The sequence below is a fragment of the Bombus pyrosoma genome, linkage group LG7 (genome assembly GCF_014825855.1).
Source record: "Bombus pyrosoma isolate SC7728 linkage group LG7, ASM1482585v1, whole genome shotgun sequence".
Classification (NCBI taxonomy): domain Eukaryota; kingdom Metazoa; phylum Arthropoda; class Insecta; order Hymenoptera; family Apidae; genus Bombus; species Bombus pyrosoma.
The window spans coordinates 4185789-4208576 of NC_057776.1; the positions used below are offsets into that span (position 1 = coordinate 4185789).

General features: G+C 29.9%; 5 protein-coding genes across 7 annotated transcripts; 2 read left to right on the forward strand and 3 right to left on the reverse strand.

Moving 5' to 3' along the window:
• Positions 1-66: 66 nt before the first annotated feature.
• Positions 67-3736, reverse strand: LOC122569023. 2 transcript variants are annotated; one of them, XM_043729465.1, is made up of 8 exons: positions 3204-3736; positions 2052-2258; positions 1722-1983; positions 1515-1637; positions 963-1124; positions 690-884; positions 417-607; positions 67-345 (listed from the first exon to the last, which is right to left on the reverse strand). In XM_043729465.1, exons 2-8 carry the CDS (start codon positions 2243-2245, stop codon positions 168-170), a joined length of 1305 nt encoding a protein of 434 aa, XP_043585400.1. In that variant the 5' UTR covers positions 2246-2258; positions 3204-3736; the 3' UTR covers positions 67-167. The 2 variants fall into 2 exon arrangements, with proteins under 2 accessions (XP_043585400.1, XP_043585399.1); XM_043729464.1 differs by lacking the exon at positions 3204-3736 and adding an exon at positions 2501-2688.
• A 262-nt stretch (positions 3737-3998) lies between these two features.
• LOC122569717 (zinc finger protein 83-like) lies at positions 3999-9067 on the reverse strand. The gene is made up of 3 exons (XM_043731203.1): positions 8533-9067; positions 7959-8342; positions 3999-7883 (listed from the first exon to the last, which is right to left on the reverse strand). The coding sequence occupies exons 1-3, from the start codon at positions 8671-8673 to the stop codon at positions 6249-6251; spliced, it is 2160 nt and encodes a 719-aa protein (XP_043587138.1). The 5' UTR covers positions 8674-9067; the 3' UTR covers positions 3999-6248.
• Positions 9068-9786: 719 nt separating this feature from the next.
• On the forward strand, positions 9787-13535 carry LOC122569822 (neural Wiskott-Aldrich syndrome protein-like). Its single transcript, XM_043731435.1, has 7 exons — positions 9787-10169; positions 10732-11012; positions 11104-11397; positions 11506-11830; positions 11914-12327; positions 12414-12679; positions 12761-13535. Exons 1-6 carry the CDS (start codon positions 10074-10076, stop codon positions 12672-12674), a joined length of 1671 nt encoding a protein of 556 aa, XP_043587370.1. The 5' UTR covers positions 9787-10073; the 3' UTR covers positions 12675-12679; positions 12761-13535.
• On the reverse strand, positions 13340-20647 carry LOC122569824 (ninjurin-A-like). 2 transcript variants are annotated; one of them, XM_043731442.1, is made up of 4 exons: positions 17559-20647; positions 16720-17126; positions 16454-16546; positions 13340-13451 (listed from the first exon to the last, which is right to left on the reverse strand). In XM_043731442.1, exons 2-4 carry the CDS (start codon positions 16987-16989, stop codon positions 13386-13388), a joined length of 429 nt encoding a protein of 142 aa, XP_043587377.1. In that variant the 5' UTR covers positions 16990-17126; positions 17559-20647; the 3' UTR covers positions 13340-13385. The 2 variants fall into 2 exon arrangements, with proteins under 2 accessions (XP_043587377.1, XP_043587376.1); XM_043731441.1 differs by lacking the exon at positions 13340-13451 and having other exon boundaries at positions 13638-16546.
• On the forward strand, positions 17751-22780 carry LOC122569795 (argininosuccinate lyase). Its single transcript, XM_043731387.1, is given in 11 exon segments — positions 17751-17771; positions 19303-19386; positions 19660-19832; positions 19834-19875; positions 20152-20503; positions 21054-21083; positions 21085-21249; positions 21435-21534; positions 22004-22099; positions 22177-22307; positions 22349-22780. Coding segments are annotated over 11 exon segments (1311 nt in total). The 3' UTR covers positions 22466-22780.
• The last annotated feature ends 8 nt before the right edge of the window (positions 22781-22788 follow it).

Below are 22788 nucleotides of genomic sequence, written 5' to 3' on the forward strand. Positions count from 1 at the left end.
TTCTATGCTCCGCATCATAGAATTTACATTTATTATTGAAATTAATGAAAAATAAAAAATTGTTTATACTCCTAATCCTTACGATTATATTCATTTTTGCGGAAAATAGATTTATACAACAATAAAAGTATCATGTTATCAAAGCCTCCAGAATGACCCTGTACTTCTCAAATGCTTGTGTGTGTTTCATCAAAAGAGGTAACTATTTTAACGTTCGGTCTTTGTGTCTTAAAAGTTTCAACACCTTGTCTTGTAACAGATGTGCCACTTACATCCAGGTGTTCGAGACTCGATGCATTTAAAGCTAAATGTACGAGACTTGAGTTTGTAACATGTGGATAATTTCTGGAATACATAAAAAATTGTCATTTATTACTGTTAAAATTTCAATCAGAAGTTTTGTAATCTAATAGTACCTAACAACCAGTGTTTTTAAATGAGGATTATTAAATATTCGTTTGTCTCCTTCTACAACTATAAGTTCTTCTGCCAAATTATTGATTATACGATCACAAGTATCACTTCCAAGAGCACAAATTGCTCTGTCTGTTATTAGGCATCGTCCAAACACATAATTCTCCCAACGAAATCCATCTTCGACCAGGAACTAATAACGGAAAAAGGTGCAAATTATAACAATTATATGTAATTTAATTTTATTACTTTTTGCACATTACCATTATACCTACTTGTGCAAGATTTCTATCTTCATATACAGGAGGTTGATTCAAAGGTTCTCTCTGTAAAGATCGAGATTCTGGATCGGGCGATTCCATGTTTCTTAAACTAGAAGGACATTCTAGATAAAGATGTGTCAAAGTTTTAGTACAACTAAAACATCCAACTTCACTATCACCAAGTGCTGTATCTCGTAAATCAAGAATCTGAAATATATAATCAATTAATCATTTAATTTATTGATTTATTAAACATTAATAATAACAATACATAAGATTATTTACTTCTAATGTTTTGAATCCAAATCTTGTAGCTAAACTAGTGTAAGCAACGCATTCGCCTAAGCGATGACACGAGTTTAGCCTTAATTCCTTTAACTTTGGCATCTTACTAATGACCAACAATGAATGTGGAGTAAACCATTCGCAATTACTTAAAATTAAACACTGAAAAATATGCAAATATTATAAAATGAATAATAATCAATTGTGTACAAATTAGTAAGAGCTCAAACAATATAAAGCAGGAAAAAATAACAAAAATAATACACAAAATTATATGTAATCCACACCTGTGTTTGTACTGTTAGAATACTGATACCCAGAATAGAAAATTAGACTGATAGTTAGATAGAAGATTGTGAAGAGTTATTTAAAAATTAATTCATCAAATAATTAGTAAGTAAAAGAATTTCTCAATTTTCAATTAATGTAAGCAGTTATTTTGTAACTTATAGTTATTCATTTGTAATAAAAATCTATACAACAATAGTAATTAAGTACATAAATGCTAAAAAGTTTTTGAAAATACGTGCAATTGAAAAGTGAGATTCTTACTGTTAAATTAGCCATATGGAAATTCATTTTGAAAAAATATGATTTATTACTACGCAAATGTTCCATTTTGCAGCCTTCTAATGAAAGTTTTTCTATGGTACTTGGAAAATCTGTAATTTGAATCTGTAAATAGAGAAAATATGTAATTTACAAAAGAATTTTTTAATTTCATCTACCAAGATAAATAATAAAAATAGTTAAACTTACCTTGTCTGCATTAATACAATATTCCTCTATAATTAATTCTTTAAGTTGAGTACATGTAGCTTTAACTGAGTTGAGAAAGTAAGGACTAAGTTCTGCATCATTTTCACAATATAAATCACCACGCATGGCAAGACTTGTTGTTATAGGCTGTAGGAATTTTATATATTCTTTTAAATCATTTAATAATATAGGTGTTGCTCGAAAATCTACCCTTCTCCATAAAGTTTTATCTTGTGCTACTTGAGCTAATCGTTGACAAGATCTAGGAACAGTAATAACATGTAATAAAAGAAGAAATATATATATGTATATTAGTTTAATAAAACTTACAAACTTATTGCCATGAGATCTTTAGGATTCGAATATTTAAATATGTTCAATAGAACATCGTCAGAAAAGTCTAATATATGTGGATGTATTATTATATCATTTGCCTTTTCATTTTCTTCAAATTTGATGCGTTTCATATCTTCTTCACTACTTGAAGCTTTAGGAGATAAAGATCTGCTGCGTTTCATTTTCATTTTCTTTTTACACCTGTATAACATAGTAAGTAGAATATTAAAATAAAATTTGAACATACCTTACCTTGAAGTAATGAAAATTAAAAATTTTTTAATATTATTCTATATAACTACTATTAATTTATAATAAATCTAATCTAAAACAAATAAAGAAGATTTGTATTTTTCGCATAGTCATCATATAATCCAAATTGGTCAAGCTGCATATACGTTTTGTTCAAAATAATTTATAAATATAAATAAATATATATGTACATAAAACAAATTGAACGATTATGTATCGGAAATACTTGATCTTCTAATGGTTCTAATTCTTCTTGCATCTTTTTAACAATTTTAAAAAATTGAAATTGTTTTCTGTTTTCAAATTGAAATTGACGTAAAAACACAAAGAAAGTTTTGTTCACAAAACAGTCTAATTCTGACTGCTGAATAAGCTCTGTTTCTTTGGCTGAAACCCAGAAATAGTGATAAAATTTCTGCCAACCATACGCCACTATGATCAGTGATCCTACATGACTTTTTTACATATTTTATAAATAAAAGTTAATATATCCAAAAACTTAAAATAATTTTTTATTACAAAAAAAAATATGAATAATTACAGAAATATGTTATTTTATAACAATATATAGAGTTTTATTTGTTAAAACAAAATGTTGCCAAATTGCATATTGGATATACAATATGAAAAATATTCATTTTAGATCAAAAACATTTAGTAAACATCAAATCAGAGTAAATGATGCTTAATCAAATTGAGAAATTCGTTCACCATAATGTTATGACAAAATTTTACATATGCTAAGAAATTTTACTTTCAGGACTTTAATTTATATCAATGGAATACTTTCTTTTTTAAAACAAATCACGTAAATTGTTGTACTATTGTCAAAAATCAACAAGTAACAACATAACCTTACGTTTGAAATACTGTCACTATATTATTGATACTTACCAGATTATTACATGCAATCTTAAATAAAAATGATTATACTCGAAAAGATATCGACATAAAAACTAATTGTCTTAACATAATGTACTTAATTTGTTTAATTTGTTGGAAAGTATATGTATATACAAAATGATGACTGCACACACACACTTTTCCGATCAAACTAAACAACTTCTTATAAACTTGACCTTAGTTTATTATAAAGATGTTTTTTTATGTAAGAAGTTGCATTCATTGAGAACAAATTTGCAAAAAAATGTATGATGAAATATTAAAACGTATAATTGAAATTTTATATGCAATTCATACGGATCGGAAAAATTTTAGAAAGCATTTAGTATGATTTAAAATGCTTTTTCCAAAACCTACGTTACGAATGAAAACAAAACGACTTTCTTAAATATCGAATTAATATTTTTTTTAACTTATTCTATATTTTTCCGTGTTATTTAACAACTTCTAATGCTCTTTTATTTACACTAGTACTAGAACAGATAATATACAGTATTTTTATTATTTCCTTAAATAATGAAATCTTAAAAATAATTAGTTAATAAATAGCGCTTTTTCTTTATTGTTTCTGTGTTTTATATACATAACTTAGACTATACTTTGTAAATCTACGTATTAATTTACATAACTTAAAATAAAAATGTATACATAACAAAATTACATTATGCATATTCAACGTTTTAATTCATTAACTTAAAAATCATAATGTCCCTGTAAATAGAAATAAAAATAACGAAATTTAATTTAAATTTATATGGGAAGATTGGAGTGAATAATATACTAGTATCTTTTTAATATATTATAATATATTTAAATATAATATTAGTTTGAAAATATATACAATGTAAAATATAAAAATTAACAGTATAAATTTCAAAAATAATCATATCTGAACAAGTAATGTCATTTTGTTGCAAGTTGCACATAGAGCAGGGGGCTACTTAAAATAAAAGATTATCAGTTTTATTTGTTTTTATAAATAGATCTCCAAAACAAATGATTCTCATGACTTTAATAATTAGGCACAAAGTATGCAATTAATAAAAGCACTGTATCTCTTTTTCTTTGGATTTAATATCTACTTTACAATACTTCAGTATGAATAAAGAGGTATTTTCTGCTTTGCGGAAAATACCATTTTCCTTAGGAACAGTACACTAACAGTTTTTCGTCTTACTCACTGGACCATGTTATATACAATGTTATTACTATAAATCTATGTACTTTGAATGTACATCTAGCACTAGCTGATATAGAAACACAGTCTTAAATTCATTACTTCTGTTTCGATATACATATATATATATACAAGACTTTATAATAAAATAAAGTCTGACCAGTAATTAAAATAAATCTTTTGTACTGTAGAAAGTTCATTTGTATCTTAAGACGTTTATTATGCAACAACAAAATTCCGTTATTGTTATGTTCAATCACGAATTCTGTGCTCACATTTAAATGAAGATTTTTATGTTTATTTTCAGTAAATAATATGCATCAATATACTCTGTAAAAAATATGGTAGAAAATTGTGCGATCTAATCTTCTTCACTAATACTTATTACATTAAACAGAGTGAAGAAAATGGTGCAGATAAATTAAATATCACTATAAACAACGATTTGGAGCAAATTATAAATTTTTGGTAACTCATTATTATTGTGCAAAAGTACAAAATTTAATAAGTATATGGATGAAATATTAATAATATATACTGGGAACTTTCATTTGAAGATATAGTTGCCCCCTGTTTGATCTTATTATGTAAAAGACAAATTATAAGAAAAAAAAAAGAAAGAAATGGAAAGATAACATAAATTAAGTAATAATGTATGCTAATTATATAGACAGATACAATGGAAGTAATGTGGCTTAAGAAATATAAATTCTCTTCATTCTTCTTGATTTTGGTCAATATATGCTGTAAATTTAGCAAGAATTTTAGACAATTATAATTTCCAATATACTTATTTCCAAAGTTTACTGTATGGCACGCTCTCATTTGTTAGAAAACAACGACTTTAAGGTCGCTGTATGTATTATAGTGCTATACAATATATGTATATATTGTATGCATACTTAACCAAAATCTTAACTGTAACAGAGCTAATCAGGTAAATCATACTTGAATTTACCTTACATTTATCTTCCTATTATTTATCCAATTTATATGTATATAATATAAATTTCTTTGGTCTTAGATTTTGTTTTGCATTCTAAGTTTACATACAAATCATATAATCCTAAAATACTTTGCAAAATGGTCATAGATTGTTGCAATCACTGGTTAAAAAAACAAAAACAAAAACAAAATTATTTCATTGATTCTAATAATTATGTATCTAACATATATATAACTAGAAAAGATATTGCACAAAGCAAAATATAAACAATAATATTTTTATAAAATTGATTTGATTGTTTATAACAAAAAATCTAAATATTGATTACATCACTAATTATCAATGAGAATTTACACAACAAAAATGTTATACATATTTCTATGCTAATTCTATTAGTATAAGCAACTAAAATTCTGATTAGATCTGATTTAATATCTTCATTTCAAGCTAATGAAATTGGAAATATATCTCTAATCAGGTATTGGAACAACCTCATGACTATCTACGCACACATAAATTTTTTAACACACGATTTTTTCGAACATTAAATAACAGTGTGCATTCATACAAAACATAGCATGCATTTCATACATGTAATACTTTACTGGCAAAATATATGTACAATGTACTTTAAGTTAAGCTCATAAGCCACTGAAGATTCTACTTTCTGACTGACTGATTATTAGTATAATATAAATGATAAGTTATTTAACTTTTAATATGTTTAAAATAATAGTATTTAAATCCGTCTTCTTGCCTTATTAAAGTACAAAAAATTTTCTTCTCGAGTAACAGCAGGTATAGTTTAAGAAAATATTTTAGCGCATCATAAAAGTTCTTTTGCTCACATAACAACAATCTTGTGATTGTTACCATTTGGCAAAAGAACATAATAGACACGCTTCCCCTTATCTCATTGAAACTCTTGTACATTATTATGATACTGGTTATTGAATGAACTATTTGGTTGCTCATTTCTTTCAATGACACTCTGCATTTCAACTGTTGATCCATTATTAGACTGTCCATTGCTATTATTTAGATTCCCAGAGTTAGTAACATTACTTGTTACCATATTTATATTACTGGTAGCATTGGATTGTTGTGTTTGTTGCTGTTGTTGCTGTTGCTGCTGTTGATGACCATTTGCAGTATTCTGAGAAGAATTATTATTATACTTTGATCTATGCCTAAGTTTGTGAGTTGTAAGATATTGTTTTACAGAGAATGCTTTGTGACAAATATCACATTTGTATGGTAAAGGATCCTGACAATTTACACCATCTCCAATAGTTGAAGCATGAGTTGTTAAATGCATTAAATAATAATGCTTCACTACAAATGACTTCCCACAGGTTTCACAAATATACGGACCCGATACACCATGCGTTTTACGATGTTTGTGAAGATTGTCTTTTCTAGAAAAGCTTTTACCACACATTTCACATTCATGCATTTTTTCACCTGTGTGAGATACAGAGTGTCTAACTAAATGTTCTTTGCGACTAAATGCCTTTGAACACGTAGTGCACACATAAGGACGTTCACCGGTATGTAATTTTCTGTGTTGATAAAGATGTTCTTTTCGTTTGAATGGCTTACCACAAACATCACAACTAAATGAATTACCATTACTTTGTAAAGGATCTTCTTTGTTACTACTATTATCAGAAGTTTCATTCAAAAGGCTCTGAACAGAGCAACTATGAGTGTTCAATTGATTTATGGTAGTGAAAATTTTGCCACACTCTTTGCAAATGGCATTCCTATGAGTTTGTGAAATAACTTGAGGATTTACGGTAATTAAAGATGTTGGTTCAGGCCCTGATTTGATTCTTAAGAATTCAGAAATTTGTCCGATTGAGTTGCGAGATATTGTATCTTCTGACTTTGTATAATCTTTAAATTCCTTTGGCTCATCCCGTACAGTTTGTGCAACCAAAGGTGTTTCTTTAAATCCCAAATTTAAAAATACTTCTGGTGTAGCTTGTACAGTATAACCCTGTACATTTTGTGTTCCACTTTCATCTTTTTGAGTTTCAGATTGTACTTTCTGAATGATTTGTTGATTTTGCTTAGATTCAGGTTCTGCCTTCAAAATGATATTATTATTTTGATGCACTACCTGTCCTTGAGGTTCCTGCTTAATAGGAAACTCCTGTTGTGTAGCAATTTGCACCTGTTTTTCAATTTGTTGAAGCTGTCTATGTTGTTTTTCAAATTCTCTTTGTTGTCTTTGTAACTGCTGAATCTGTTGTGTTATTTGTGTCTGATTTTGTTGTTGTTGTTGTTGTTGCTGCTGACCAACTTGATTTTGTGACTGAGAAATTTGTCTTTGAGATTGTATTTGTTGATTTATTTGACCATGATTTTGAATTTGATTTTGCACTTGTTGAATTTGTGAGGTCGTAGTTTGTTGATCGTTAATTTGATTGTGTGCTTCATTTGATTGTTGAGGAGATACTTGCTGCGAAGTTTGTTGCTGATAGCTATAATGGGTTTCTGCTGTTGCTTCTACAACAGCAGCTGCCATACCACCTGCTTGCATCTGAGATAAATATTAATATAAATTAGTAATAGTATCACATAAAAATAATTCTTAATATTTTCTCTGTCAACAAACCTGCATGGCACATTTGTATTGTTGAACTCTTGCTTGGACTCCGCTAATAATTTGAATATTCGAGGCATTTATATTACTAACAACAACAGGTTGTTGATGCTGCATTTGCTGCTCATTATTAACTATTTGATTTCCAGGCGTTGTTGTTACTTTCTCTATTCCCTTTAATACTTCATTCTCAGGGGTTGTAGGTCTGTCCTTTTCTGTGCTTTTCACATAAACCTTACCCTCCTTTAGAAAATCTTCTGAGAATCGCAGTGAAGTAAAATAAGATTCTAACATACCCTCTGCGCTCACAACTGTTTCTCTGAATTCAATAAAATTTTCTAATTTCTTTACACATTCGTGGCAAACAATTTTTGGCAAGGAATCTTCCTCCAAAACCTTAAAGTTCAAATCAAGTACTAATTATATATACCATCCATATCCTTTCATACCTAATCAAATTATATTATTAAATAAAGAAAGAATTACAATGATCATATAGATATATCAATAAAAAATTATCTGTTTTATCAATTGAAATTTTTCAAAACCTTGTCTGGGTCAAAATGAAAGTGTACAAAAATCTCACTTGTATAGGCAAGTACGTCTGAATCTTTGTTTGAAGTTGCAATCTACGTCCTTCTTCCCGGAAGATATTCATTTTGGTTCCTTCGCTGCTAGTACACAATCTGCACAGTTCGTAATAATTCACTCTTCGATATCCAGACATTGCTTTCCCGCGGAAAACTAAATAACGCGACCTTAAAAAAATCGCGGACAGCTTTATTTCCGAAGGAATACACACGTAACAATGATCACTGTTCCCCTATCATCATTGACGATCCTATTTTGCATATAAAATAAGATTCTGTTTGATATCGCATTTCTGAGACTACGTGAATTGTACCCGTGGCCATTTGCAGTTTGTGTGATTATAGCGACAACGAAGTATAATAAAACGCGCTAAAAATTTAAATTCCTAACTAAAACGTGTATAAACATACACAAATTTAAAAACATATGATAATTTTTAATTATAATGTATATCATTACAAATTGTCTTGCGTGTGATTTTAAGATGGCTGTAATACGCAAATACAATAAATGTTCATTCTAAAGTGCTCGTATTTATATTTATCATATACTTGTAGTCTTAAATTGTTTGAAATTTGAGTGTTAATATAATACATGAAATGATAAAGAAAAATTAAGAATATAAATACAACACAAATATGATATGGATATGTATTATTTATATAAAAAATATAACATAAATACGATATGTAAGAAATAAAATGAAACAATAAGTAAAGAGCATTTTTTTATATTTTAGAAATAGTATATTATAACTATATATCCATATATATCTTTACTTACAATTTGACACATGATTTGACACAATAATTCATCTGAAATACAAAATAAGTAGAAAATAAAGGATATTGTGTATAAAATAAGTAAAGAATGTTTAGCATCTCGTATGAAATAGAATATTATAACTATATACCTATATATTTGTACTTTGTTTACTTGATGCAATAATTCATCTAAAATACAAAATAATAAATATTGAAAAAAGCTTGTTTGTATTATATTTTAAAATCTTTTTATCGTTATACATAGTTAAAAAGATAATGGTTTCCCTAAATACTCGCACAAAATATAATCTTCTGTAAAAAAATATAATCTTTATTATAAAAAGTATACTCTTTATTATCCTTTTGGTTGCCATATGTGATTAAAAAATGTTATGATTTCGCCAAATATTCATACCAAATACACATATAACGATGCGTGTAACAATAGTTGGTGATTTGCGAGGTCCAATCTGATTTAAGAGCGAGAATATATCGAATGAGGAAACGTGGAACATTGAACCGGATAGATAAAAATGTCATCACCAACTGGTGGAGTTTCCTGTGTAGGATAGTATCAGGAATAGCTTTTGGAAGGTGATGATTGATCAATTATAATTCCACGGATTTCGCGTCATTGTGTGCATTCAATTTGTAAAAAGAATGTTTGAAAGTGAGATACATTGAAGGTAAATTATGAAAGAGAAACTATCGATCGAGAAAGAACGTGGTAAGAAATTAGTACGATAGTACGAGGATCCTAACCTTGTTGAAAATGAAGTCTGGCACTGTGAACAAACATAGAGGTTCTACGCTTTTAAAAACGGAAGAAAACGAACAAGTCTATCAATTGATAGGAAATCGGTGTCAGGTAAAAACTATTTTAACGAAAATTTGCACCTGCGAACATCATAACTGTCATTATAGTACAATGATTATGACCTAAATTTTATCTGTCGATCGACAGATATAGATAAAGGCGTTCTGTCATCTTCATTTTTATAGTATTTGTAAATAATCTCATCATTGCTGATATTCGAATTAAACATTAGTTCCGTTTGTGACATATTTAACAGTGCAGAAAAGAATGTTCAATGTTAAAGATATTTTATTAATTGTTTTGTGTGAAAGCAGCAGTGGTTTTATATATTTTTTGCTTAAACTTGCTGTGAGAATAAACTCATGCTTAAAATTATGTATTAGTCATGAATGAGTCAAATGATGCATCGAAAGAATAGTAATTATGCAAAAATTTTCTACAATATAATTATGTACTTGTTTTTCAGTTGTTGTTGCAATCTTTGTGTTTTCTCATTTTGTTTATGAATATTTTATGTTTTTTATACTTAATTAATATAATGTTAACATAAGAATTAATTGTTAAATGAATAATATAATACTAGAAAAAATAAATAATTTTTTATGCCTTGCAGTGTTTAGCAGCTGGAGTTATTCAATTATATTTGACTGAACCACCTTTACACAAAGAATGGATAAAGAAAACTACAGGTATTATAACATTGATAAGGGATAATCCTAGACGTAGCTTCTTCCTTCGTTTATATTGCTTACAAAGGAAAGCAATGTTATGGGAGCATGAAGTATATAATGCAATGGACTATAAAGCACCATTGAGTTACTTCCATACATTTGAAGCAGAGGATTGTATGGCTGCTTTTAATTTTGCAAGTGAAACAGATGCTGTTACATTAAGGTGAGTTGTATTAGGATATGAAATAAAAATATTGATTAAAGTATTATATATTCTTTTCTAAATTTAATTTTGAAAAATTACTTGGTTTTAGAAACATTCTTCTTGATAAGCTGAATGCCAAACGTCAGAAAAGGCAACAAAGACGTTCTAAGGTAGAAGGAGAAACTCAGCATGGTGCAACATTGCCATGGAGGAATCAAAGCAACGCATCACCTGTTGCATTTAGTACAGGATCAACTTCTAATTTATTAAATGGAACCCCAACTACAATTGGTGTCAATAGGAGTGCTTCTAGTAGTTCTATGTACAAAAGTAAAAAGAAAAAACGAGAGAAAACCAAGAAAAGGTTAACGAAAGATGACATTGGTCCTCCATCCAATTTTAGGTTGGGAGTTTACTAATTTGTCCCATTTATGCTTGTGCCTATTGTACCCATTTATAATTTTGGTTACATTTTACAAATATATGTTTATATTTATTTTAATATTTTTAGACACGTTACACACTGGGCATGGAATACTAGTAGCAAAGAATTGGAATTAGACAAAGTCGATCCACATTTAAAAATGTTTCTTGATATAGTTGGTGTGTCGGAACATCAATTCAGAAATCAAGACACGCGTGATTTTATTTACGATTTTATTGAAAAAAATGGTGGGATGAATGCCATTAGAGAAGATATATCTTCATCTATCCCAAAAACTAATGCACAACAACAATTACAACAATTGCAACAACAACAACAACATCAGCAACAATCTCCAGCAGCGCCTCAAAGACAGGAATATCCCCCTCCAGTTCCAGCAAGAACAATAACAGTTTGTTTATTTTTCTTTATAATATTACATGTCTATATGAAATAAGCAGTCTTTATGAAGTACGTTTTCGAACATTTTTACAGCATCAAACACGAAGTGCTCCACCACTACCTCCAAATCGAATTAACGCACCTTCGACACCGCCAAGTGTACCACCTAGTGCACCACCTAGTGCACCACCAGTTCATAGAACATTACCATCTCGACCGCCACCACCTTCTTTAACTTTTGCACCATCACTACCACCACCTCCACCGCCGCCTCCTCCTCCTCCACCACCTCCACCAGCTCCAGCTCCAGCTCCAGCTCCGCGTTCTAGAAGTAATTTAATTACACCTGTTCCACCTCCTCCACCATTACCAAGTACCGATGATGGAACAGTCAACACAAGTGCTATCAATAATAATAATACTACTAGTAATGACAATAATAACGGGGATATCGCTGATCTAAGGTCAACGCTTATGGAATCCATAAGGAGTGGTACTACACTTCGAGTTAGTATTAAAATGAAAAATTTATAATCACGAAGTCGAAATTGTATAACTGATTTTGATGATTATATATTATCTTTCTGTTACAGAAAATTGATAAATCTGAAGTAAAACAAAGTCCTCCTCCTCCGGATTCAAGGAATGCTTTGTTAGAAGAAATTCGTCGTCAAGAATTTGTGTTAAGGCCCGTTTCGAACGAAGTAAAAAATGAACGAAGTAAACCAGCGTTTCAAGGAGGATTAGCTAGTGCTTTATCAAGAGCTCTTGCCGAGCGATCAAGTGCAATCCATAGTGAAAGTGATGATTCGACTAGTGAAACCAGTGATGATGATGATGACTGGGATGATTAACTCAGGTCAGATAGAATTAACACATAGGATTATGAAATGTAATCTGAATGATATCTTGTTAATAAAGATATGAAATATTGTTTCAGATGAAGCATATGACTCGAGGAATAAAATAATGTATCACTGTGATAAATCTGCTATCAATAAACATGTAAACAGATTAGCTACTTTAAATGTATAATATAACAATTTTGAATTTGATATCCAAAGAAGAATGAAAATCACATGTAAATGTTCCGAAAAAGGAAATCAAATAATGTGTTATCAGGAAGTAAGGCATAATTACATGGATAGGGCAGGTAAGGGCAGAATAAAGGTCCTGGTATAATTTCAAAAGAATTGTGACATGCAATTATCTGGTGTGAAGGAGAAAAGAAGATATTATATAAAGTAAATACGATGTTATATAACACAACAGGCATAAAAATATCAATTTTTCGTTTACTAGTATTTATTCGTTTAACTGAGGATCAGCATTTGCCAAATAAAATGAATACCATGGAAACGATTATACCTATTCAAGCTGTTTCAATAAATATTATAAGAAATATAATAATAAATACAGTTAAGTAAAAACTAGCGTAATTATGTAGTACAGTTAACAATATTACAAATTCTATGTAAATTTGTACTATTACTTCAAAAGTTAGTACACTTCCTGCATGATGATTACGAAATTTGCCTTAGTTTGTCCTGCCCAATTCGTGTAACTCAAAATATATAGAATTTTAAGTTAGCGACCGATAGTCCAAGATGCACATTTACGGTGGAACAAAACTGTAAACGTAAAATAGATTTTCAAATTAATTGGAGTTGATCTATCAATCAGAATAGAACAAGGAAATAAAAGTATTAAAAACATTACAATTTTTCTAACTTAATACTCGAAGAGATTGCAATAATTTCGATACTAAACTGTATACAAAAGATACATCGAAACTATGTTAATTCATAGGAACTTCACCTAAAATCTCAAAAAAAAAAGAAAAAAAAAAGAAACGTATAGTTAATGTATCTATATGTATTATTGTACAGATCGACTTTTAAGAATTTAAGCTTTTATCTATTATAAAATTAATCGTATTACGCATGTTAAGGTCGACTTATATATACCTGACGTTTCAAAACTGGGAATCGAGCCTTGTAAAAGTATACATAAGTTACATTTAAATTTATCAGTATACTAAATCTTTGTTAAAGAAACGATCTTCTCTCTTTTTACTGTTTTGTTTATAGACTTGGAAACTCGTTTGAGGTATTTAAATAACGGCCTTGTATCTAGTCGCCTACGATGCTAAAACAGGTGCCCTGAACTGATGTAAATTATAATATCTTAAAGGAGTTTCTAGAGTCTTTAAATATCCCGATAGATTAAGGGATGATAATTTTTAATATTTTATTACACTAATTTTTTTTACGTTTTTTTATCCATTAACTTATTATGTCAGTTCTAATATCTGTCGGCCTCTGTATTAAGAGAGGAAGTCATGAGAATGGTGTTTTACAATATACAAACGAATTAAATGAACTTCCTTACTTCATGATGAAGTATGATCAGTCCTGCATTGTTGGACAATATAATTCATTCGTTCAATTAAAAAAAGAAAGCAGCGCATCAAACGACTCTTCTTAGATTTATCCTACTAAAGTACGTAGACGTAAGGTTACGATTAACGATGTAGTAAGAATTGTATATTTTCACGTGTGTGATATAGGTGTCGAGACCACAGGATTGAAGCGGAAACAGAGAAATTGTCTATGGGAGTGTATGAAGCACAAGATAAAAAGTTTTATGCCACTATGGAGAAATCCTAGTCACACAGAAGTGAGAAAAAAGGAATATGTTAATTATTAGTTATTGTATTTTATTATATTCTATGCAATATTATTGTAACGTAAACGCTGTTCGACGTCCGAACTTCTCTTTCGATTGACTAGAAAAATCATAGTTGCAGGATTTTTTGCTTCAATTACTGTCGAATATATGAAAATACCGAGATGAGAGCGTAATTAAGAGAAAGAAGGGATCTACGCTATATTTGTTAACTAGGATAAAGGGAAAGTAGCGAGAGATGTTAAAACAAAAGACTTGTTACATATGATAAGCTAATAAGATTGTATGAAGAATGGGAGGATTACAAAATTTTACTTTGAACGCATTATATAGAAGTATTGTTGCATTTAAGAAGAAAAAGAAAAGAGAAAAAGAGCTATTAATGGGCATGTATCTTTGTCCAGTTTTAAGAAGTAAATTGTTCTATTGAATGTACATATAACATAGTACATGTTACAAATCGTATTCGGTTTGTGTTGTGACTACCAAATATCAAAAACTATAAAAAAACGAACATATAACAAATATTAATTTACTTTAACACGCAACTTCCTCTTCTACTGTATTATTTTTTGTATTAACTAAAGAAGAAATAGACTCATATATAATTTATAGCGCAAATTTTATGAACTAATGCAGAACGAATGTTTCTTCTTTGTTATTGTGAAAGAACAAAAAAGAAAAAAGATTCATCTACAGAGATGATAGGGTTCGTGATAGCAGAAACCTAAATTTGTTATGTGTACATAGTTTTAAAAGGAACGTTGAATATACGTTAAAATAATGTTTATACTATTTATTTAACAGTCAGCTTTTATATATACTGGAAATTAGGTTTAAGTAGATCAGATATGTATATCGGTCTAACTAAATATTTTTGCTATGAATATGATGAGATAAATAAAATATGCGTGTGGAATTTGCGACTAAAAAAGAACCGGAAGTAAATATTCAAATTTTTTCGTTAAACTTGTAACGATAATTACCCATTATTAATTACTTCGTTTGTGAGATTCGAATGTTATAACTGTATTCAAATATACAAGAAAACATATCAAAATTTTGAAAAATATTAAATGATGATTTTGTATAAAAGCAAATATTTTGTAAAAAAAAGAAAGAAAGAACTACCGATGATATGGGACTAAAATTATATTCGAATTGATTGCATTAAACTAATAAAAGACCAACTTTCCAAATCTTAGAAGAAAGTAGCTTCTCCGTAAAATTGTAATTCCCCAAAAAAAAGTTATGTATCATGCCATTTATGTAACTGAAATTGTTGACTTTATCGATGAATGTTTAAAATATAAATATATCAATAGACACGAAAGAGAAAGGAATAGACGAAGAATGTTGTAACTTATTCGTTAATAACTTAGTCGTTTACGAAAGATGTTGAAGCAAAAGACTGTTAGATAAAGTAATTTCCTGAAAATTTGCACGTTGCATCACTTGTTAACTAGATACTTTTAACGTAAACGTTAACGCAATCCATAGCTCTTACCTACGGAAATAGACAATCATGCATCACAAAGTAAGAGACATCTGATTCTTTCTTTTTAGAAAAATATCAAATTATTTATTTATCAATTACTTATTTATAACATGATTACATAATATATTTAAATAGAAACAGAAAGTATATTTTAATAGAGGATAGAACATTCGAATATAGAAGAAATTTATCTCTAACAATAATATTATAAATTAATACATTTGATACATCAATTTCAGATATCTTATTATCAGTTATCAATTATACAAAGATAAAAGAATAAGAGAGAGCTATCTGTTTTCGCAAAGATCAATATAAAATACTTCTTTACATGTATCACTGTTAATTATCATCTCTTAAATGAGGTAATGTGGTAGGAACAGGAACAGATATACTAAACGCGGCAATAAATACGTTGATGATAGTTATTAGAAAAACTCCAATTACCACGTAATTATTAATTTTTCGTGCCTGTCGCGATTTCGATTGTCCTTTTATGTCAAATCGACCTTTGAAAATCAAACTGACGCCTACGGCCACCTAAAATTTGATAGCATCTTTCTCATCAAACATACTCTTCTATAAAATAGAAAAAATAATATTCTATACTCGTTCGTATCTGTATCGCATTAGTTAATTGCAATTCGTTATCCATTAAAATTTAGAGAAGGTAGTAGAAACAAACATTGCGTTAATCTGATAGAGTATTATACCTGAAGAAGGAGACTGATAATGATTAAACCCAGAATCAGAAAAAATGTGGAGCTCTCTCGTTGATATTCAATCAGATATCTTAACTGATTTGCATTGGCGGTGATTAGGGCAACATCCATCATACCTTGTGCTACAGTCTTTTTCGCAGCATATGTATTTGATTGTTTGTATGCTTGAGATTTTTTATCCGTCGTGTCGACGGAGATAACATCTTTCACTACCACTTCTTCCACCACCTCCAATTTATTTCCTTTCTCTTTTTTATCCATACCTTCTCTTTTACATTAATTCCACCTTTCTCTTCTTTCTTCGCTCAAACACGCAATGCCTTTGTTATTTTCAATCTTTGGTCCGAGATAACACGTCGATACACAAATAACGTTTATTTCTTAAATCCGATAGATATCTGAGGATCAATTACACACTTATCACTATATCTTGTCTTTTATTCTTAATATTATCTGTTATTGAACCAAATTAGTATTATTTCGTTACTGGATCAAAATTGGACACTTTATTAAGAAGAATATAAACATGACAAAGTGTTCTATTGTAGTACTGGAACTAAAATTCTGTTGGTCTATGATTCAAATAGTTGCCAACAAATGATTGTCATCCGGAGCTAACAATGTCGCATGCACATTGTGATCGCTTAATCATCAATGCCGAGAATGAAGAATGCTTTGTTCAAACAGGCTCTTGTGAGAAATATCTTACAATGTAAGTTTCTCCTTATACGAATTTCTTTTCCATATTTTAATGAAATTTTGACAGAATTATAGGATTATCGATCGATCAACATCGGTAATAGAGAAAACTTGGAGATTTGTGTACTTACCCGGAAAGGTGATCAAAAAGTTGCTGATAGCTTTGAAAAAGTTCTGATTTATCGGAGGTATCGTTGGGAGTGAAGCCAGTGCAAGAATAACGATAACTATTATCGTGTTGTATATTAAACTCGACGTGAAGCTCGACGCGGTTTTAATGAAACCACATGTGACGCTTGTCAGAAGAGAAATGTTTAAGGACAATGGTTGTATATGTTCAATGGGTTTATCAATCGAGGTATCGTAATTATGTTAGCTGTTCTATCACGAGCTTATCATCGAAGACTTATTCGAACGACAAAAAAAAAAAATAGGTAGCAATAATCACGAAGGATTTCTGTTATTGTTTCCATGTTGATTGTTGTGTGACTGATTAATCTATATTCAGGAGATTTTATAATTAGGAAAACATTTCATTAAATGCTATAAATAGAGGAGTTCTAGTAAGTTCATTCAACTAGGTATTTAGGTGTAATTAACAAGAAATTTCTTTTCCATTTCCAATTGCATTGTTTGGCCGATTGCAACTCCTTTAATTGATTGCATTTTAACTCTAATAGAGAATGAGTCATCAATTACGATTAAGTTTTCTTTTGTGTGAAGCGAAAAGAAAATATAGAAATTAGAGATAATACTGACTAACTTTAATAATAAATACGAGTACTGAACTACAAGGCGAAATATCGTTGTCATTACTAATGACAGAAGCATATCATGCCTCTGCTATTGTTTTATTCAATATTTATTTCATGCAATCTATTTCTATGCATATATATATTATTTAAAAACGATTATGTGAGTGATCTTCCTCGTAAGTATAATCGATAAACTTTCAGACATTTCGCAACGAAGATTTTGGAGTCTATGTTTCACATTTTTTTCGAGACAACAATTTGTACAAGGGGAACGTGTTGTAATTGTTTCGATAAGCCACTATGCAAGTGACTCCCGCGTTATTTGTAACGTGTACACAATTGATTAGTACGAAAATTAAATAAATCTTGATTTTATCGATGACACGGTGACTGCAGTATTTCATTTGTATTTAATATACAAAAAGTGAAGATTGACAATTGACAGTGACGTCCATTAGCTGTATTTATATGGACAAGGTTGTGGGAAATTATGGGAAAAACGTTTCGTAGACGATATCGATCCAGGATTTCATGATTTAGGTGTATCGATATAATCGATCACTATTGATAAATAAATGTATGTATGTAAAGAACATAGAAGTTCGTAATTAAAAAAAAAAGAAGAATGTTTATTATATGTTAAATATTTAATTGATAAATGTTAATTTTTTAATAAAATATTTGTTATACCAAGGATGTAAACATTTAACAGGCGAGAATATATCTATTATTATGTATCAAATATTTTTTATCAAGATATTCACTACATCAAGGATGTAAAAATTTAACAAGAGAAGAGATATGTACAATGATACATAGCTGTATCACTTGTTCAATGTATTTTTGGCAAATACATATTTACCTTGATTTCTAGTAGCATATTTATCGTGTATGAATATTTTTTAATATTCTATAAATTATTCTAGACGCAGTCTATTTAACGGATATAAAACCATTATAATCAGTCGATCTCTTCTTGAATAAAGAATCGCAAGCTATAGCAAATAGCCTTCAATAAGTATTGAACAAAAATTATTATAAAGAAAATAAAGAACAATATATCGATTTCGTGAGAAAAAGTAATAATCAAACTTATATAATATAAGAGTACTTGGTGCAGGTGAAAGCTGGATAGGAAAAGAGTAAATTCGCCATGTACGTCGGAGATGAGGACATCCACACTGCGAACGAGCGTCGACTTTCGGTACATGCACAGTTGGTACATGTTTTTTTCAAACATTTTTATCAAACGGAAGTGGTTATGTACAACTATGCACCTATCTATATAATAATCGTGGAATTAGTTCTGACATACTTATCTGTTCTACTTATTAAAAATTCGTCAAGGATACTTATACCAACAAAATTTTTCCTTGTAACTCTTTATAACTCTTTATAACGACAATTTTAGTGAAATATTAATTTCATCATAATGACAGTCTTAAAATAAAATTATAAATTTGTCATAAATCGACAGAAGTTAATTAGAAATGTAGCGAAGAAATTACACACTGGAAAGGGTCGAAATAATGGTCAGACGGTAACGGACACGAAATTATAGCTTCGGAGATCCATAGACATATTTATAAAGATAGTGACGAAACTCGTTCAGGTATGAAAGTTCAAATTACGTCGTAAATTATTATTCCCGCACGCACTTGTAACGTGCCCAGCCAGTAAAATGGAGTCAATGGTAAATATAATCGTTGCAAAAAATACACACCATTGTATTTATTATAGCATTTATACTAGTTAAGACCAAATATATTAAATTTCAGTACTAATATCTAGTAGTAGTTTCACATGACTTGAAAATGTGATACTATGAAAATGAAATATGTATAGAACTTAATAAAAAAAAACGCTTTATCACGTTGACTGCCACGCGTGTTTTCAAAGAAATCTCCGTCAGGCCACGCGTGCAGCAGTACCAAGCGTTCTCTGCTAGGTGCTCCCATCGATATTTGAGTAATGCGAGTCGCTCAAGCGGTGGTCTCAAGAATGATCTCTCGTTTCGTTTGTTCGCAACATTAAAACCACTAGCTGTTGTTGAATATAATGAAGGAAAGTGTGGTATAGATTATTCCGACCAAATGGTTTCTTATGCCATCACAATTAGAAAAGGAATCAAATGGTACAGAAAACTTGGCATTCAACTCCTTCTGGGAATTTCTGTTGTAGACGCTTTGATGGTTTACAGAATTGCAACAAGGAAGAATATAAATATTAGAATATTTGGACAATTATTAGTTGCAAAATTATTAGGGTTGTCTGAAAATGCAAAAAATCCTTGTCTTCGACAGAGTCAGCATAATGTCGCCGTTCGGAAAAATGATTCTGGAAGAAGCATTAGACGCGCGTGCAAACTATGTTATGCGAATAAAAAACGTCGAATGGACCGAACAAAGGCACAAAAGAATTTGAAGAAAACAACAACTTATTGACCAAATTGTCCCGACCAACCTCAGCTATGTATAGAATGCTTTAAAGTTTTACATTCTAAATGATTTTTTTAATAAACCATTTTCGTATTACTTTTATAACAAACCATTTTCATATTACTTTTATAACAATTCAACAGTTTTATTATTATGGAATATCTTTTCAAATACCTACGACGATCCTTCGCAAGTAGTCAAATAAGCGACACCCGAATATGGATTACGTGGCCTGACCAGAAACTTTACTGACACCCGAATACGGGTGTCGTGGCAGTCAACGTGTTATGGGAAAACAAGAGTATTATATAGCCACTATATGTATATGCTTAATTTGAAAACTGATACTAAATTTGCAATTAGAAATAAATTGAAATTAATTTAAAATAAACATAAATATAAGAATGAAATAAAAATATATTTTTGTTAATAGAAGTTGATGGAAGCATGGTACGCGAAAGCGGGACATGGAGAGGTTGCAAGAAATACGAAGTCAAGTAAACGTGCCTTAGGGCAATGATGCAATAGCGGCGAATCCCTTCCAAATTGATCGACGTTCTTTGAGCAGCGAACTGGATTTTTCTGAAATAACAGAGAACGGCATGTACGCTATAAGCGACAGAGATTCTGTCGACGAGCTGTAAACATACTTTCAACACTATTATTTTAATACTTGTCGAAGTGAATAACAACATGCAAATGTAAAAAACAAATTTGGTTGAAATATCAGAAAAATGTCAGAAAAGAAAAGAATTTTTTCTTTCGATTTACATATTCGATACTTGCATGTTGTAATTCTTCATTTCAAGCTAAGTTTCTCTTTTAGTATTCATTAACAGCGATTCAATTGAGTCGCCTTTGCGATGGTTTGACCATTTATAGCAGCGAGGAACTCGGTTTCGTAAATATGTTTGGTGACTTGGAAACACAATCATTGTATGAAACTAATTCGCGGAAAAATTGATATTCTACTTGGAAATATTTGTAATTCTACTAATTTTGCTGGTTAAGTTATTCGGTTATACAGTGACGTTCAAAAGTTGTAGATCAGATAGATTTCCCACGGTATCTTAAAGAATTTTAAAGAATATTATGCAACTATATAATAGTTTTATATTATACTACATATTTTCTTTTACTTATCATATTATTATACTCAATACTGCTTAAAATCCTTTTATTTTCCGTTTCTCGAATATAAAGTAAAAAATTTTCCTGGCTGGAAATTTTGGCACACTACCATATATCCATGATATTCCATATTTAATGAGTTTCATGACTACTTTTTGGGAGAAATTCCGTTCACCTATAACAAGGATTTCCAGGACGATAAAAAAAACCTTGTTTTCCTCGGACAATGTTTTAAATACCAACCTTGTTGAGTGCTAAACATGCTTGAGATGAATAACAGGAAATATGCAAACGCTTTAACATCTGGTATGTTGGCAGCGGATATGGTTTACTATCTCATACGGAAAAGACTTGATAGTCAAAATATAAAAAACAAATTATTAGATAATATTCTCTATTTTCCATTTATATAATCAATTTTTACTAGATTTCATTTAGAGAAACTTATCACTTAACCGTAAAAGTTGTTGCTCTGGCAGAATCATTGTGAGTGTCTCTTTGCGAATTGACATTTAGACAATTGAAAATCGTAAAATAGGAAATTTCATTCACTGAAGTATTCAATTTCTCATTCTATATATATTTTTCAGTGAAAAGTTTGAGGAAGACATGATACAAGTTTAGAATTTCAGCAGCAGCGCTAGACAGTACAAAGTAACAGATGTGACCAGTACATCGGCACTGACAGAACAAATTAGCGATCTTCGAACTTAGTTACAACAAACTAATTCTATCGAAAGAATGAAAGTGAAGGGAAGACTATATACCATTTAATAGATAAAAAATAATTCAAAAATAGAACACGAGAAATATTGAAAAGCTGTCTGCTTTTTTCAAATTCTGCTAATTTCCGTTCGACTGTTTCAGGACCTCACAATATGTCACCGCTATGCCAGCATTGAGTATTGCGCAAAGAACTCCTTTTCCAATCCATTAGTGACGAATTACTCGAGACGATAAATGAAGTCAGCCAACTTATCGGTTGTCCTGTGACACTGATCAGAAACTAGACCGGAAGCACGTGTTACAATCGCAAA

What these genes read in the sequence shown, in the direction of transcription:
- LOC122569822 (XM_043731435.1), top strand. Translation starts at nt 10,074, where the DNA reads ATGAAGTCTGGCACTGTGAACAAACATAGAGGTTCTACGCTTTTAAAA. An exon ending in TGATAGGAAATCGGTGTCAG is followed by an intron (nt 10,170 to 10,731) that starts GTAAAAACTATT and finishes TATGCCTTGCAG; the next exon opens with TGTTTAGCAGCTGGAGTTAT. An exon ending in TTCCAGCAAGAACAATAACA is followed by an intron (nt 11,831 to 11,913) that starts GTTTGTTTATTT and finishes ACATTTTTACAG; the next exon opens with CATCAAACACGAAGTGCTCC.
- LOC122569824 (XM_043731441.1), bottom strand. Translation starts at nt 16,989, where the DNA reads ATGGATAAAAAAGAGAAAGGAAATAAATTGGAGGTGGTGGAAGAAGTG. An exon ending in TTATCAGTCTCCTTCTTCAG is followed by an intron (nt 16,547 to 16,719) that starts GTATAATACTCT and finishes ATCAAATTTTAG; the next exon opens with GTGGCCGTAGGCGTCAGTTT.
- LOC122569717 (XM_043731203.1), bottom strand. Translation starts at nt 8,673, where the DNA reads ATGTCTGGATATCGAAGAGTGAATTATTACGAACTGTGCAGATTGTGT. An exon ending in AGACGTACTTGCCTATACAA is followed by an intron (nt 8,343 to 8,532) that starts GTGAGATTTTTG and finishes TTGAACTTTAAG; the next exon opens with GTTTTGGAGGAAGATTCCTT. An exon ending in AATACAAATGTGCCATGCAG is followed by an intron (nt 7,884 to 7,958) that starts GTTTGTTGACAG and finishes TATTTATCTCAG; the next exon opens with ATGCAAGCAGGTGGTATGGC.
- LOC122569023 (XM_043729464.1), bottom strand. Translation starts at nt 2,568, where the DNA reads ATGCAAGAAGAATTAGAACCATTAGAAGATCAAGTATTTCCGATACAT. An exon ending in TTGGATTCAAAACATTAGAA is followed by an intron (nt 885 to 962) that starts GTAAATAATCTT and finishes TATATATTTCAG; the next exon opens with ATTCTTGATTTACGAGATAC. An exon ending in AAGATAGAAATCTTGCACAA is followed by an intron (nt 608 to 689) that starts GTAGGTATAATG and finishes TTCCGTTATTAG; the next exon opens with TTCCTGGTCGAAGATGGATT.